The sequence below is a fragment of the Antrostomus carolinensis genome, unplaced genomic scaffold (genome assembly GCF_000700745.2).
Source record: "Antrostomus carolinensis isolate BGI_N321 unplaced genomic scaffold, ASM70074v2 scaffold4497, whole genome shotgun sequence".
Lineage (NCBI taxonomy): Eukaryota > Metazoa > Chordata > Aves > Caprimulgiformes > Caprimulgidae > Antrostomus > Antrostomus carolinensis.
The window spans coordinates 244-14030 of record NW_010327895.1 but is presented as its reverse complement, the minus strand read 5'-3'; the positions used below and the strand labels follow the sequence as shown (position 1 = coordinate 14030).

The following is a 13787-nucleotide window of genomic DNA, read 5'->3' as shown; positions in this document are numbered from 1 at the left end:
GGTGGGGAGGGGTGGGGAGGGGAGGCGTGGGCCCGGGGAGGTACTGAGGGGAAGGTCTGTAAGTGGAGTGGCCTGGGAGCGGGAGGGAGGGGAAGGGGGCAGGGGGGGTTCCTGTGAGGAAGCAGCTATCCAGTGCCTGAAGGGGCTACAAGAAAGGTGGGGAGGGACTTTTTACAAAGGCAGTTAATGATAGAACAAGGGGTAATGGCTTTAAACTGGGAGAGGGCAGGTTTAGGTGAGATATTAGGAAGAAATTCTTTCCTGTGAGGGTGGTGAGACACTGGCTCAGGTTGCCCAGAGAGGTGGTAGAAGCCCCATCCCTGGAAACATTCAAGGTCAGGTTGGATGGGGCTCTTGAGGCTTTGAGCAACCTGGTCTAGTGGAAGGTGTCCCTGCTGATGGCAGGGGGGTTGGAACTGGTTGATCTTTAAGGTCCCTTCCAACCCAAACGATTCTATGATTCTATGAAGCTGGGAGGGATGTGGATCTGGTCAGCAGCTGTGCTGTTGCCAAGGCTGCAGCTCACTTGCTGGGTTTCTTGGTGTAGGTGCAGCTGGTCTTCTGCTGAGAGGGTGCTCACCATGCTTGATGTAGTACTGTGTGTGAAGTTAATAGAAATGTGCACTTTATAGGTATTTTCATGGCGTCATCATTCATATTGAGTTTTGAAATGAGAAATGCTCTAGTAGATAAAGCTTATGGATTAAGTCAGAAAACCAGAAGATACAGTAAGAACATAATAAGATAATACATATTATGGAACAGTATGGAAAGTTACTCTAGTTGTTTAATGCTATTGAATCTTATAAACTATATTTTAAATCAGAGTGAGGAAGGCTTGGATACCAGAGAAAAGACTTTTAAGAAATGATTGGGTGGAGAAGACTGAGACTGCTTTCTGCAATGAGAATTGTGTTATTTGGGACATAAAGACCACATTGAACAAACCTTTCTAAAACGGAATGCGCATCATAGTGGGAAGCTTATCTGTCACAGTGGCCTCTACACAGGAGTGTTGGCATCTAAGGCAACCCTTGCTTTTCAGAGAACAAATGTGCAGACTGACAACATGGCTTTTAGAATGAACATTAGATGACAGACTGCTTCTTCCACAATCCGTGGTGTTGTCTTTCTCCACAGATGCTTGAATCATCTGAACTCTTTGTATGTGGACTGAGTTGAGCCTGATCCGTTCTGCTTTTCTCTCTTAAGTTAGCACACAGGACCTGCTCTGCAAAAACTGTTGCTGTAAAGATAGTTTGCTAGAGTAGACTCTAGCTCTGTGGCGCGTGCTTTTCTTTTAGAAGAGAATAAGCAACATTAAATTTGAGAGACTGTAGTGTGAGTTTGAGAGAGGTGATAGTTGTGGATAAACTGATATACAATAACCTCTTCCTTTAGAAACTGTGGCTCGTGACTCCCTTGTACGTTGTTAGGCATTGTGAGAACTTGTGATTGAAAATTACAGTTCTGGGAGATAAGGATCTGTTAGCCTGGGATACTTGATGTTCTTGTTTGTAGAAGTAGAATGTGTAGCGAATATACTGGTTTTGAGAAAGACTGTGGTGGTAGTAAGTGTAAATTTGCTTTATTTTATTTAGAGCAATGTATTGTTAGGAGTGACTCTGTGTCTTTAACAATCCTACAGGCTGCCTATACAGCCCAGTTCCTCATGCTAGATATGCTGCTGTTTGCAGTAGCGGGAAAAAGGCAGGAGTCATCCAAACGAGGTACCTGGGAAAATCAAATCATGCATGTCTACTTAAAATAGTTCCAGATTTGGCAGTGTTAAGTGAGGGCAACACGTTCTTGATCTTTGGGACAGGCTTGCTAGATGTAGTTATTCCTCTCTTAGTATTCTTGAATTGCGTGCAACCTGGGCTTATTCTTCACCAGTTACTTCAGTTCATACCCACACGTATGCCGCTTGCGCAGGCTCAGTGCCTTCCTTGGAACTCGGGAGGCTGCACAGCTGGATCACATCAATAGAGGGTGTCTGTAGCAGGGAGGAGAGATTCTTAAGATCTGTACTTCTATAGGATCTAGCATAATAATGTAAACAGCTGGGAGTTCAGGATTTTCCCATTTAATTTTTGAACCTTCTTGTCTTATATTCATACCCCTTCAGTAGACAGTTAAACTGTCTAATTTTATATGTGATTACTTTCTGCAGTAAGAGTCTACAGATTTATTTTCATTGTAGTATCTAGTTTGTGTTACTCTGCTCAAACTAGGTCACCTTGACTGAGGGTGGCTGCATTGCCTCAAGCACCCAGACTTGATTAGTAATTCATAATTAGTGTAAGCTGTAGCTGAACCCTAGCTGTGTTCATTGTTCAGTCTTCCAGCACCTTAAATCAAGCTCCTCCATGGGCTTGATACATCTGCAGGAGATGCATTCAGGCAGCGCTTCTGTTCATGGCGTTGCACTCCTGTACGCTCGGGGAGGGACAGGGCTTTGAACTAACACTGAGAACTGAATGCCTCCTTGCTCACAGAGTCTGAATGTGACTACTAGGATCTTTCTATACTGTGATCTACACAATGAATGCAGTGTGTGTACTGTTTGAAAAAGAGAGAGGCAGTTAAGGCAGGTTGGATCAAATTTCTATGCTGGCAGGCAGAGTTTGGCTTCATAACTGTTATGTCAATATAAAACTATTGCACTACTGTGCACATACTTGAAGTCTTAATCTTACAAGAAATACTGGTGTTAGATTTAGCTCAATGAGGGCCTGAAGTTCCTGAATGCTGAATATTTTGAATATTTATACACAATATGTGATTTCCTTAATGTTCATCAAAACAAATTCTTATCAGAAATCTTTGGATTCTTAGGTTTTGCATAAGGGGTGAAGGGGGTAGACTTAAAGAGTATTTAGCCACAAATTTAACATTTAAAATGCACAATGCCCAACTTTTCCTGTCTAATACATAGATTAGAATGCTGAAAAATTTTTTACCACAAAAAAACACAAAACACAGCACCTTTGTGAGACAGTAAAAAATGTCAGCAGCGTTAAGTTCCCTTTCTGCTAGACTTTCTGCCAAACTGTAAGAAAACCTTACCCGAGTCCCAAGCACTGTATAGCGTTGTCTGAAATTAAATATTAGTTAATAGGTAATTGCATTTCATTTATTAGACTTTGTAATGGTGGAATTTCTAGTTGAGTGATAGGCCAGTGAATCACTGATACTGCCACCACTACCCTTAGCAAAAGCCTGGGGTTTTGGAGCAAAGTTGAGAAGAAATCATTGGTTGATCTTTAGCAATTGCAACTTAATGTGTAACTGCTGTGTGCATAAGTGCACTTGCCAGTGCTAAAAATTATCTGCATGATTTTAAAAAGGTAGGGTTGTGGTTAGTGAGCTAGATGACGTTGCGGGAGCAAGGTCCACCAGTGTGCTGCTGTGTTGTCAGTCTTGTACTGTGTTGTGTTTGATACCATTGTCGTGAAGATATTTGAATGCAGTGATGTTTTAAATTTTTTTCACCAGTTAAGATTTTTTTTAATGTAAATGGAGAAATTGGAAATACTGCCTGAAGGAAATCTTCATGTGAAAAAAACTTTGTTACTCAGTTTCTGCTAGAAGAGTAAGGAAAAAACTTTGCTGGAGCATTTGCTTTTAATGACGCTTCTGAAGAAGAATACAAGCTATAAGAAAAACATAGTTTATTTTTTTCCATAGTGTATTTAATACATATTATAATGTATCCCACAAGAAGAATGAGTAACAAACCGAAAAACAAAAGAAAGAGCAAGGTAAGTTTTAAAATGAAGTGATTAGCAGTGTTTTAGTTGAAAAGTGCCATGTATTTGGGGAACAGCTGACAATGGTAGCTAGCTTATGGCAGGGAACAGAGAAGAAACCTGTATCAAGTACGAGGAAGATGGAAGACATAAATAGCTACATTTTAAAGTGAGAAATACAAGGTTTAATTTTTATTTAAAAAATACAGATATGAAAGATTACATATGGGGGGGAGAAATGTATTTTTTAATTTGTTCAAATTTGGTGGTTAAAATATTTGTATGTTTGTAAAATCTTGTTCGTAACCAGTCCAGCAGCGCTTGCTAGATTCAGAAATGTCTGTGCACCCTCAGTACCATCTGGGATGTTTATCATAGAATCATAGAATGGTTTGGGTTGGAAGGGACCTTTGAAGTTCCAACCCCCCTGCCATGGACAGGGGCATCTTTCATTAGATCAGGTTGCTCAAAACCCCATCCAACCTGGCCTTGAACACTTAGAATGATGGGGCTTCCACAACTTCTCTGGGCAGCCTGTTCCATGTTCCAGTGTCTTGCTACCCTCACCATACAAATTTCTTCCTTATATCCAATTGAATCTTCCCTCTTTCAGTTTAAAACTGTTGCCCCTTGCAGCCCTGGTAAAAAGCCTCTGTCTGTCTTTCTTAAAAGCACCCTTTATATATTGAAAGGCTACAATAAGGTCTCCCTGGAGCCTTTTCTTCTGCAGTCTGAACAAACTCAACTCTCTCGGTCTTTCTTCATAGGAGAGAGGTTCCAACCCTCTGATCATTTTTGTGGCCTCCTCTGGACCTGCTTTAACAGGACCATGTCTTTCCTGTGCTGGGGGCCCCAGACCTGATCGTGGTACTCCAGGTGTGGTCTCATGAAAGCAGAGTAGAGAGAGAGAGAATCGCTTCCCTCGACCTGGTGGCCATGTTTCTTTTGATGCAGCCCAGAAAATGGTTGGCTTCTGGGCTGCAAGCAGGCATTGCCAACTCCTGTTCAGTTTTTCATCCACCAGTATCCCTAAGTCCTTCTCTGCAGGGCTCTTCTCAACCCATTCATTCCCCAGTCTGTATTGATATTGGGGATTGCCCTGGTCCATGTCCTTGTCCTTGTTGAACTTCATGAGGTTTCTTCCATCCATTTATTTCTATACATAAACTGTTTGTTGTATTAGATCCCACTTCTGGTGAAAAGAAGGCTAATTTGAGTCCAATAGAAAGAAGGTATATGGAGTAGAACTTACTTCTGAGGAAAGTGGTTGTATTATTGAAAGCAGCATGTTAATTGTGTGTTATCCAACACAGGGAAGAGGGCAATGTGTGTGTGAAAGCGTAGAAGGAAGTCTTGTAAAAATAAGTTCTTCAGGTTCTGTGAGCTAGCTCTTGCTCCACCTTCCAATTGTGCTTTTCTTCTTTGTTGCCAGCGTATTATATTTGTGTAGCTGTAGCATCCACACTGGGTTCACATTTAATTTGAGAAATATGAGAACACACTCCTGTTTCTTTAATCTGCTCTGTTGATTTCAAAGCAAATGCCCAGGAAGTGTGTCTGTACATTTCCCCCTGAAATGGTGTGCTGTACTTTACACTCTGGTTTTGCTTCTGTAAGGCAGCCTCAGTCAGTGTTTATTTTCTGACAGATCCCAAACATAGAACTGAGTGTACTGGCACACAAAACTTAAACTTTGCCTTTTGCAGTTTTAAGAGGCTGGTTGTCTGCTTCTGTTTGGCTCTGTATTATAACTGATGTGCAAGTGCCTTTTGTTTGGTTAAGCAATCTTAAAAGTCATTAATCATAATATGGAATAAGAGCCAGCAATAGCAGTTACTCCTGTAATTTGGCTTTTTATTGGAAAAGACCATCAGCGGTGAAAACATTTCACAGCTGGGCTGGAAGGAATGTAACTCATGTAATGTCACCACTGTGAGGACTGGAAGCGTAATAGTAGTTAGTAATTTATTTTTTAAATTTGACTTTCCTTGTGATAGAGTAGGGAGGAGTAAAGGAATAGTTGCCAGCAGAGGTTATTTTTAAGTCAAATCTTTTGGTAAATGAATAGACAATAATACAAACATTAATTCTGTATCCTGTTGGAAAGGCCTCATTTCACCATTTGGTGTTACTCTGTGTGAGTTTGTTTTCGATAGGGTGCATCCCTAGGCCATCACCTAGGAAGGCTTATGTGACTTAGTGGAATCCATTGCTAATTGGTTTTTTTTATTGCGTTAGCTACTTGAGATAGCGTTGGGTGCTTGGGGTTTTTTGGGTGCTGATTTCTTTTTTTCAAGTTTTCTCTGATATTATCTTAAAATTTCAGAAATTAAAGGAAAAATAAATTTAATATAATAAAAAGTGAGTCAGCTGCAGTGACTTGTAACAAAAACTTTCTCAGTAGTTCAGGCTGAATTAATGAAATATGCAGAATACTGGATAGTTTGGGATACTGAAAGAACTTCTAGTGTAATTGACACAGAAGAAATGCACAAATCAAAAAGATGAAATTTGGATCATTTATACATGAACTGTCATCTTTATTATTTGTAAAATAATATGTGAAAATGTAAGGCACCTCAACCTTAAAATTTCAATGAGTCTAAAACATGCTAATCAACTAGATACTTCATGTTAGACAAAGTTGAGTCTTAACAGTTCTGTGCTCACTTTATCTTAATATATTTGTATTAGCATGGTGTGAAATTTTGGGAGTGCCTGGATCTGTGGAGTTGCCCTTTCTCTTTTGTTCTTGCACATGGTGTTAGGAAAGTCTCTTGAGTTTAACTAAAGAGTATTTGAAATAAATTAGTCATGATTCCTTCTAGAGTTCTCTAGTGTTTTAGATACCTCAAACTCAAGTAATCCTGACAGATTTTGAAGCCTCCTTCAAACTCATGAAACATATAAATTCATAAAATAATCCTTAATTTTGTACAAGATTTTGTTACTGTAGATATGTAGCAGCTGAGAAGCTCAAAAGTTTACACCATCAGATCTTTAAAAGGCAAAATCTTAAGGTTAAGAAAAGTTCTGTAATTTTCTTCTTGTTGCTCCTTTATTAAATCCTGATTAATATTAGCGAGTTTTGTTAGGAATGGATAGAGGAAAATACAATACATAGGGTATGTTTACTGTTCGTTAAGTCAAGTTGATTATGTTCCTTTTGGCCTAATGTATTTCATCTGCAAACATTAGAATTTACCAGCTTTTAGGAGGGAAAGTGTGGGAATGATATAAAAGTAAAATGTAAAATATGAAATTTTAGCCTGTGCTGGAGAAGTTACTAAAGGAGATGAAAATCTGCAAGCCAGAAATGTATTGATTCTGTCTGAATGAATGTTATGAAATGGAAATATGTTTCCCCTTGAGAAAAACCTGCTTCCTTTAAACAAGTATTTTTCAGACTTTGCACAGTGTGATACTTTGAGCTGGAGGTATTACTTCCTGTTTTGTTTTGTTTTCTGAGACTGTGAAACCTTTCCAAGGTCCTCTTCCTTTATACTTCTGAGGAGAACAACTCTTCACGTAGTATCCATCTGCGTTTTATCCGCCTGTGCATACTGACGTCAGATGTTCCGTGGCGGTAAATACCATCTTGGCTTACTTCATGTTGACCTCCGGAATAGACCTGCCTGTGACCTTTTCTTCCCTTGCCTTCCATATTGCTAGCTGTAGGGTGTGTCTACGTCATATACTGAATAAAATATGCAGAAGTTATTTACTTTTTCTGTATCTAGACTAATAAAAGAAAAGAATAATGAGCCTAGTCACTGAGTTAACAGACGCAATAGGCTACAGTACAGTCGATGAGTTGCAGGTACTTAGCACCTCTCATTGTAAGATACAGTTCAAAAGTCACTGAATTAATGTGACCACTCAACTTCCAGTCTTTGAATTGGCAAACCTAAATTTCTTTTGGCAGAGTACCAAGTAGTCTGTCCAGAGACCAGTAAGAAATCTAAGCCTAGTTGTAGCTCCGTACAGGAATGCATTGGGAATTTTCACTTCATTGTTGGTTTAAAACAATCAAAGTGTGAGCTGTTACTGAAGACAATAGTTCATTTAGTATATGACTGCACAGTCTGTTGCCGTGAGGGCAGCAGGAACTCATGGCTGGAAGAGAGCGACTACACCTCTGGTAGTAATCTGTAAATCTAAACCTGCTGTGAAGCTGGTTCAACTGTTTGAAGTTTAGTACTTGGCTCCAGTCCTCAGTTTGCACAAGTTCTATGGACTCATACACAGCTCTTTTGAAAGAAAGGAAGGGGGACCAGGAGGGCTGATGACATATTATGTGTGCTCACCAGAGGGTGGATATTTTATTGGCATACATAAGTTTCAGGACTCTAGTTCCTGCTCTGCGAACCGACTGTTTGTTAAGTACAGCATGAAACTTGACATACCTGTTCTCTACAAGCCCGTCTTGCTGACCACTGACAGGACAACTTTTAACAAATATCCTTATTTCAGCTATCACACTGGATACTTGAAGTCTATTTTGTGTGAATTTTGGAAAGTCTTAAGCTGCTTTAGTGACTTATGGTAAAGAAATATTTGTTTTCTGCTACTGGCACCTTTTTGAGACACATTGTCTGGGGAAAGTTCCCTGTTTTTATCACAAATACTGAAGACAAGACTGTAGTTAAAGATAATATTGTGGTATGTATTCCTTATGGCTTTCCTGATGGGCTTATTAAACTGTTCTGCTTATTGGTATGTTTTCATGCTAAATACTTTGATACTTGCTCATAAACAAGGTATTAGTTTTAAAATTACATTTTAAGCTGCTTAGTAAATAGATGATTGTATTTCAGCAAGAAATTAATGTGAACATTATTTTCTGATATTGTGATCTATTTTGAAGGTTAAGGAATTGATCTCAGAGTTTTGAACATTTTTTAAACCCTTTGTCACTTCACAGGCTCACAGAATGCAGAAATTTGGGCCCGAATTCAGGAGAGATGTGTATTCCCATTATCTGTATTTTGTTCAGAAGCATTTTGAAAACTAAACCAAAAAGTTTAAAAACTTAATTATCTGTAAGTGTGCTTTCATTAAATTTAGTGTTCTTCATCTTAAGTGTTTCCAGATTGTCAGGTCTCAATACTAAAAAATGAGGTAGATGGAAAAGGTGGAAGAAATTGTGCAAGTCATCTCACATAAATGTGCATTTAATGATGTCAGTTTTCTCCAGCAGCATAGGCAGACCTTTTCATTAAGTTCAGTTCTGTATTTTCTCTCAGTGGATTTTTTTTTTCTTTCCCCTTTTCTCCCTCTGTCTTCTCTATACTGTTGGTATTTCTCCAAGGAGTATGATCTCTGACCTTATATGTCCCCTCTTCATCCCTTCATGGGAACTGTTCTTCTGTTTCTCCTTCTTGTTCTCAGCTATAGCAAATTTGTTCTTCAGAGATGTTCCTCTGACTAACTGATCTTTTCAGTTTTGTTGTTGGGGATGCATAATTCCACAGCTAACATCCTCATGTTGTTCCACCAGAACCTGTGGAAAAAGTTAGTAAACCTCCAGTGCTGTCTGCAGCTTTCTCCTCTGTCATGCTTTACATTTCTGTCTGATTTATATTGTCCAGTGCAGTTGTGTCTTCAGTATTTGTCTCTTTAGGAAGTTAAATGAGATGATAGTTCATACAAAAGTATCTTCTATTAAGATTCCTTAAAGAAATCCTTGTGTCTTTCTTCCTCCCTTTCTGCATCCTGGCATCTTTTCTTCCTCCATGGCCAGTATGCTTTTACAGATATTTTTACAGCCATATGATTCTTGAGGTAAACAGTTTTTATTGTGTACGGTATGAGTTAATGTGCTTCATATCTCTGCAGCTGTTGGCAATTCGTATTTGTTTGCAGGTCACTGCAATGTCTCTTAAGTATCCATGCCATATGGGTATTAATTTGACTTTATGTACTTGACTGGATAAGATGTTTTAATGCTTAGAGACAAGATAAAGGCAAGTCAGAAATATTTGAATAGCACAGCTCTCCAGATCTTTGAAAAAATAGCAGTGAAAATTATTATGAAATGCATCCTGAGCTAGAGAAATGCTGTTGGCAAGAAACAGCTTCAATTTCAGCTACAAATATTTAGAGTTCCCAGCACATCCTTCAGCAGTGTGTACAAAACTAGATAGTTAATGAGTGAAAACTTGTGTACCTGTAGGTGTGAAACATGGATAGGGACAGCTCTGGCATATGCATCCAATACATACTGCTCGTGCTGTCTCTGGACTTGTAAAAGTGAGAACCGCATTCATTGTCCTGACTTGTTACTGTTTTGCTTTTACTTGAAAACATAATTGTTAACTTTTAATTACTGAATTGATTTAACTTTGTCGTTACAAAACACTGCTGTATTTTTTAATATGTGGGCAGTGAAAGCACTACTAGTTAAATTTTTATGGAAAGCATTAATTTCTGTGTGCCTGGAAGTTCTTTATACTTAATATGAAGAACAGCAGAAAATTATGTAATATTCTGAATAGCAGTGATACATTTTTTAATTTTCTTGTAATATATTATGCTTGCAAAATGAGAATTGCTTTCTCTATTAGTCTCCTGCACAAAGTTAATGCATTAATTGGTGACAAAGGGCAAAGAAAACCATGTCTGCTTGCTGGAAGTTCATGGTAGAGATGAGGATGATACAGCTTTACTAATGTAAGGTTTGTGGTGGTCAGTGTTTGATGAGAAAGTGTGTGCAGTCACCTAGTCGTCTATACTCAACTAGTTTTTTCCGAGCAGGATAGGTTTAGTGCTGTCTCCCCTGCAGTTGCTCCATCCCAAATCTTCCTTTCCAACCCTGCTTTCCTACAACTTTCCTTTTCCTTCAGCGTCAGGCATACTTCTCATTTTCATTTAAAGCAGCCCAACTCTCACCTTGTCTCACGCTGGCACTGTGTCATCTGGCAAGGCAGAGACTGCAACCTGAAAAACTTTGGAGGGGTAGAAAAATGAGATCATCTCTTCATTCTGGGAATAGCTCATTGCAGCAGGGGTACTGGGCATTCCTCAGTACCACAGTGTGAGGCCTTTTCACTTTGAAAATACCTTCTGAGCCGTCACCTACATAAAGAAATCCATGATTGACTTAACTTGGGAGATTTCTTTTGTGAAACTGGTTGTTGGAAAGCTAATTATCAGTTAGTAGTCCTTATTTTACTTTATTATTATTCAGATAATAAATATTTAATTTCCTTTCTCTATTACTTATCACTTCTCCTGATGTTCTAATATGCTTTCCCATTTGTATTCATGTATTTGAAAAACATTTTTAAAGCATTAATCTCCTTTTTCTTTTTAAATATCGGATTAGGTTTGCTGTTTTTCTTTGGCTGACCTCCTTTGATAACTTGTTTCAATACACACATTCCTAAGGGAAACATCTGTCTGCAATATTACCTTTTAAGCCTGGATTTGGGGTTTTGTTTTTTTCTCTTTCAGGAAGAAAAAAGTCAAGAAATGTCTACCAATTTAAAATACCTTTCCCTGGGCATCCTGGTGTTTCAGACCACAAGTTTAGTCTTGACCATGCGTTATTCTCGGACACTGAAAGAAGAAGGACCTCGTTACTTATCCTCTACTGCAGTAGTTATTGCTGAACTTCTGAAGATTTTGGCCTGTGTTCTATTGGTCTACAAAGACAGCAGTATGTGTCAAATTTTGCACCAAGTAATTTTCCTAATCAATATGCTGTAGTGTACTGGCAACTGCAAAGCAGCCATGTGAGTACAGGTGTATAACAAAGCATTTCCCTTCTCGTGTAAGAAATAGTCTTGAAACGGCACTAATCATACTTCACTCCTCAGCACACGATGGGAGTTGCTGTGTGTTTGCTGAAGAGAGCTCTCTTTAAAGGATGTGGATACTGCGGAGTGCAAGAATAATTTTTCTACTGACAGCTTTAAGCTTGTGCTTGCATTTTAAGAAATTCATATGTAGAAGCAGGAAAAACTGAAAAACTTTAAGTCTGTCTGAAGCATGAATGATATTTTAGAAGCCTATATTAAACAGCAGATGCAGAAGGGAAGAAGCAGTTTTAAGCTCAAAAAAAGTATATTCAGATTTACTCTAGTTCTTATTTTGTACATTTTATTCTGAATTTGTCCAGTTCCTTGACTTATGTATTTGATCTTCAACAGCTTAAAAATTGATATAATTGTATATGCATAAATATTGTTGATTCTATAGCTCGCAAATGTGCAGTTTTAGGTAATAGTCTTCAATGTGTCATCGTCAAATATTAATACAGTTTCAGTAAGTTTTACTTAAAGTATTTTGAATAATTGTTCTAGTTCTGATATTCCAGGCTACAGGAAGATGGTTTGCAGCCTTTTTTTCTTACATATATGAGGCTCATGAAAGTCAAACATACATAGTATTTTGAGGTACTGGTAGAAGTAAAAAGAGGGCAACAATCTTTTAAGAATAGAACATTGCTGTCTCTCTCTTTTTCCTCCCCTTTTAGTGAATGTCTATTTCTTTTATTGTTTCTTTGGGTAGAGTGCAATTTACGGACTCTGAACAGAGTGCTACATGATGAAATCCTTAATAAACCCATGGAAACTCTTAAACTTGCTATTCCTTCAGGAATTTATACTCTTCAGAATAACTTGCTGTATGTAGCATTGTCAAACCTAGATGCAGCCACATACCAGGTATTGTACATTTGGATTTCTCTGTAAGTTTCAAAAAAACACGTGAATTATGCAGTAGTAACTGTTTCTGGGTTCTTCTAGGTTACATATCAACTGAAAATTCTTACCACAGCATTGTTTTCTGTGTCCATGTTGAGCAAGAAATTGGGTGTATACCAGTGGCTTTCATTAGTTATATTGATGACAGGAGTGGCATTTGTGCAGGTAAATATTAGCAGGTGTTTTGTGTTTATTTAATGTAATAATTCAAGGAACATGGATTTCTATACTGATTATACAGATTTCTGATTCTACCAGCTGCACACAAGCACCAGGGTATGGTCAGGAACTATGAATCACAACTGGCCAGGGCTAGATAACACCAGCAGTGGTTCAAAGGCAGAAGATAACACCTCTTTCATGTCCCAGTGCTCTACTGTAGAATGTGACAGGGCCTCTGGAGCAACCTGCAAATAACATTGTTATCAGTATTTAATAGCCCACTTCTTCAGACATTAGGGATTCACAGATCTTCTGTGTCAGCACAGTCCTGCTGCTCGCTTTGTGATATGATTTCAGCACGGCAAATTCACTTGAACTTTTTCAAGAGGTAAAGTTGGCCTCTGTTCTAAATAGTGCAAAGACTGGAGTTTGTTGTTTTCAGAGGGCAGGGTCATGGGATAAGAGACTATTCTAAGAATTTTTATCAGATTTTAACATATCCTATAAATTTTTGTTTCAGAACTTAAGGATTTGAAAAAAATTCTGAGGATTGAATTTGATGGATTTTTGAAAATTAATAGTTAAAAATTAGAACAAAACATTCTGATAGTAACTAACAGATTTTTCAGTATGTTTTTGTCTATGCCATTGCATTTTATTCTGTTAGCACTGGATATATTGCAGGATTTGGCTTCATAAATTTCAGCTTTAGTTGTCAACATAATCACCAAAGAGGGGCACATGCAAAAGACAATTCATCCCATCTTAAAGACAGCTGCTGTAAGTGGTTTTCTCAGTGTGCTTGTATTTGTAAGGTAACTAACTGTCAGGTGGCAAAAATTGGTGACTGTGAATGACCGTCATAAGTCATGCTGGGATTCAGAAACATTTCCAGCTTATAAAACATAAATCTTGGACCTATTTAAATTGATGGGTATTCTCCTAGTTCAGGCACAGTCTTACTCCTTACAGATATGAAGAAAGAAAAGTTATGGCTTTGCAGTCCTTTAAAAGTCCTTATGGTGCAAAATACAAAACAATCACAAGTGTGTGATTGTCTGCATTTAGTAACTGTTACTGTTGCTAGAAAACAAATGTGCATTTTATAGATGCTCATGACTTGATTTTATCAGTGAATTTTGTATAACTGTTTTTACATCCAGTG

General features: G+C 38.2%; 1 protein-coding gene across 1 annotated transcript in view; it reads left to right on the top strand.

Moving 5' to 3' along the window:
- Positions 1-3710: 3710 nt before the first annotated feature.
- The window catches only part of LOC104528119 (UDP-N-acetylglucosamine transporter), a gene marked incomplete at its 3' end in the record, with an annotated part of 10238 nt that continues 161 nt past the window's right edge, over positions 3711-13787 (top strand). Inside the window, exons 1-4 of the mRNA XM_010172033.2 lie at positions 3711-3764; positions 11208-11412; positions 12267-12421; positions 12503-12625. Coding sequence (XP_010170335.2) covers positions 3711-3764; positions 11208-11412; positions 12267-12421; positions 12503-12625 — 537 coding nt within the window. The remainder of the gene's footprint in view (positions 3765-11207; positions 11413-12266; positions 12422-12502; positions 12626-13787) is intronic.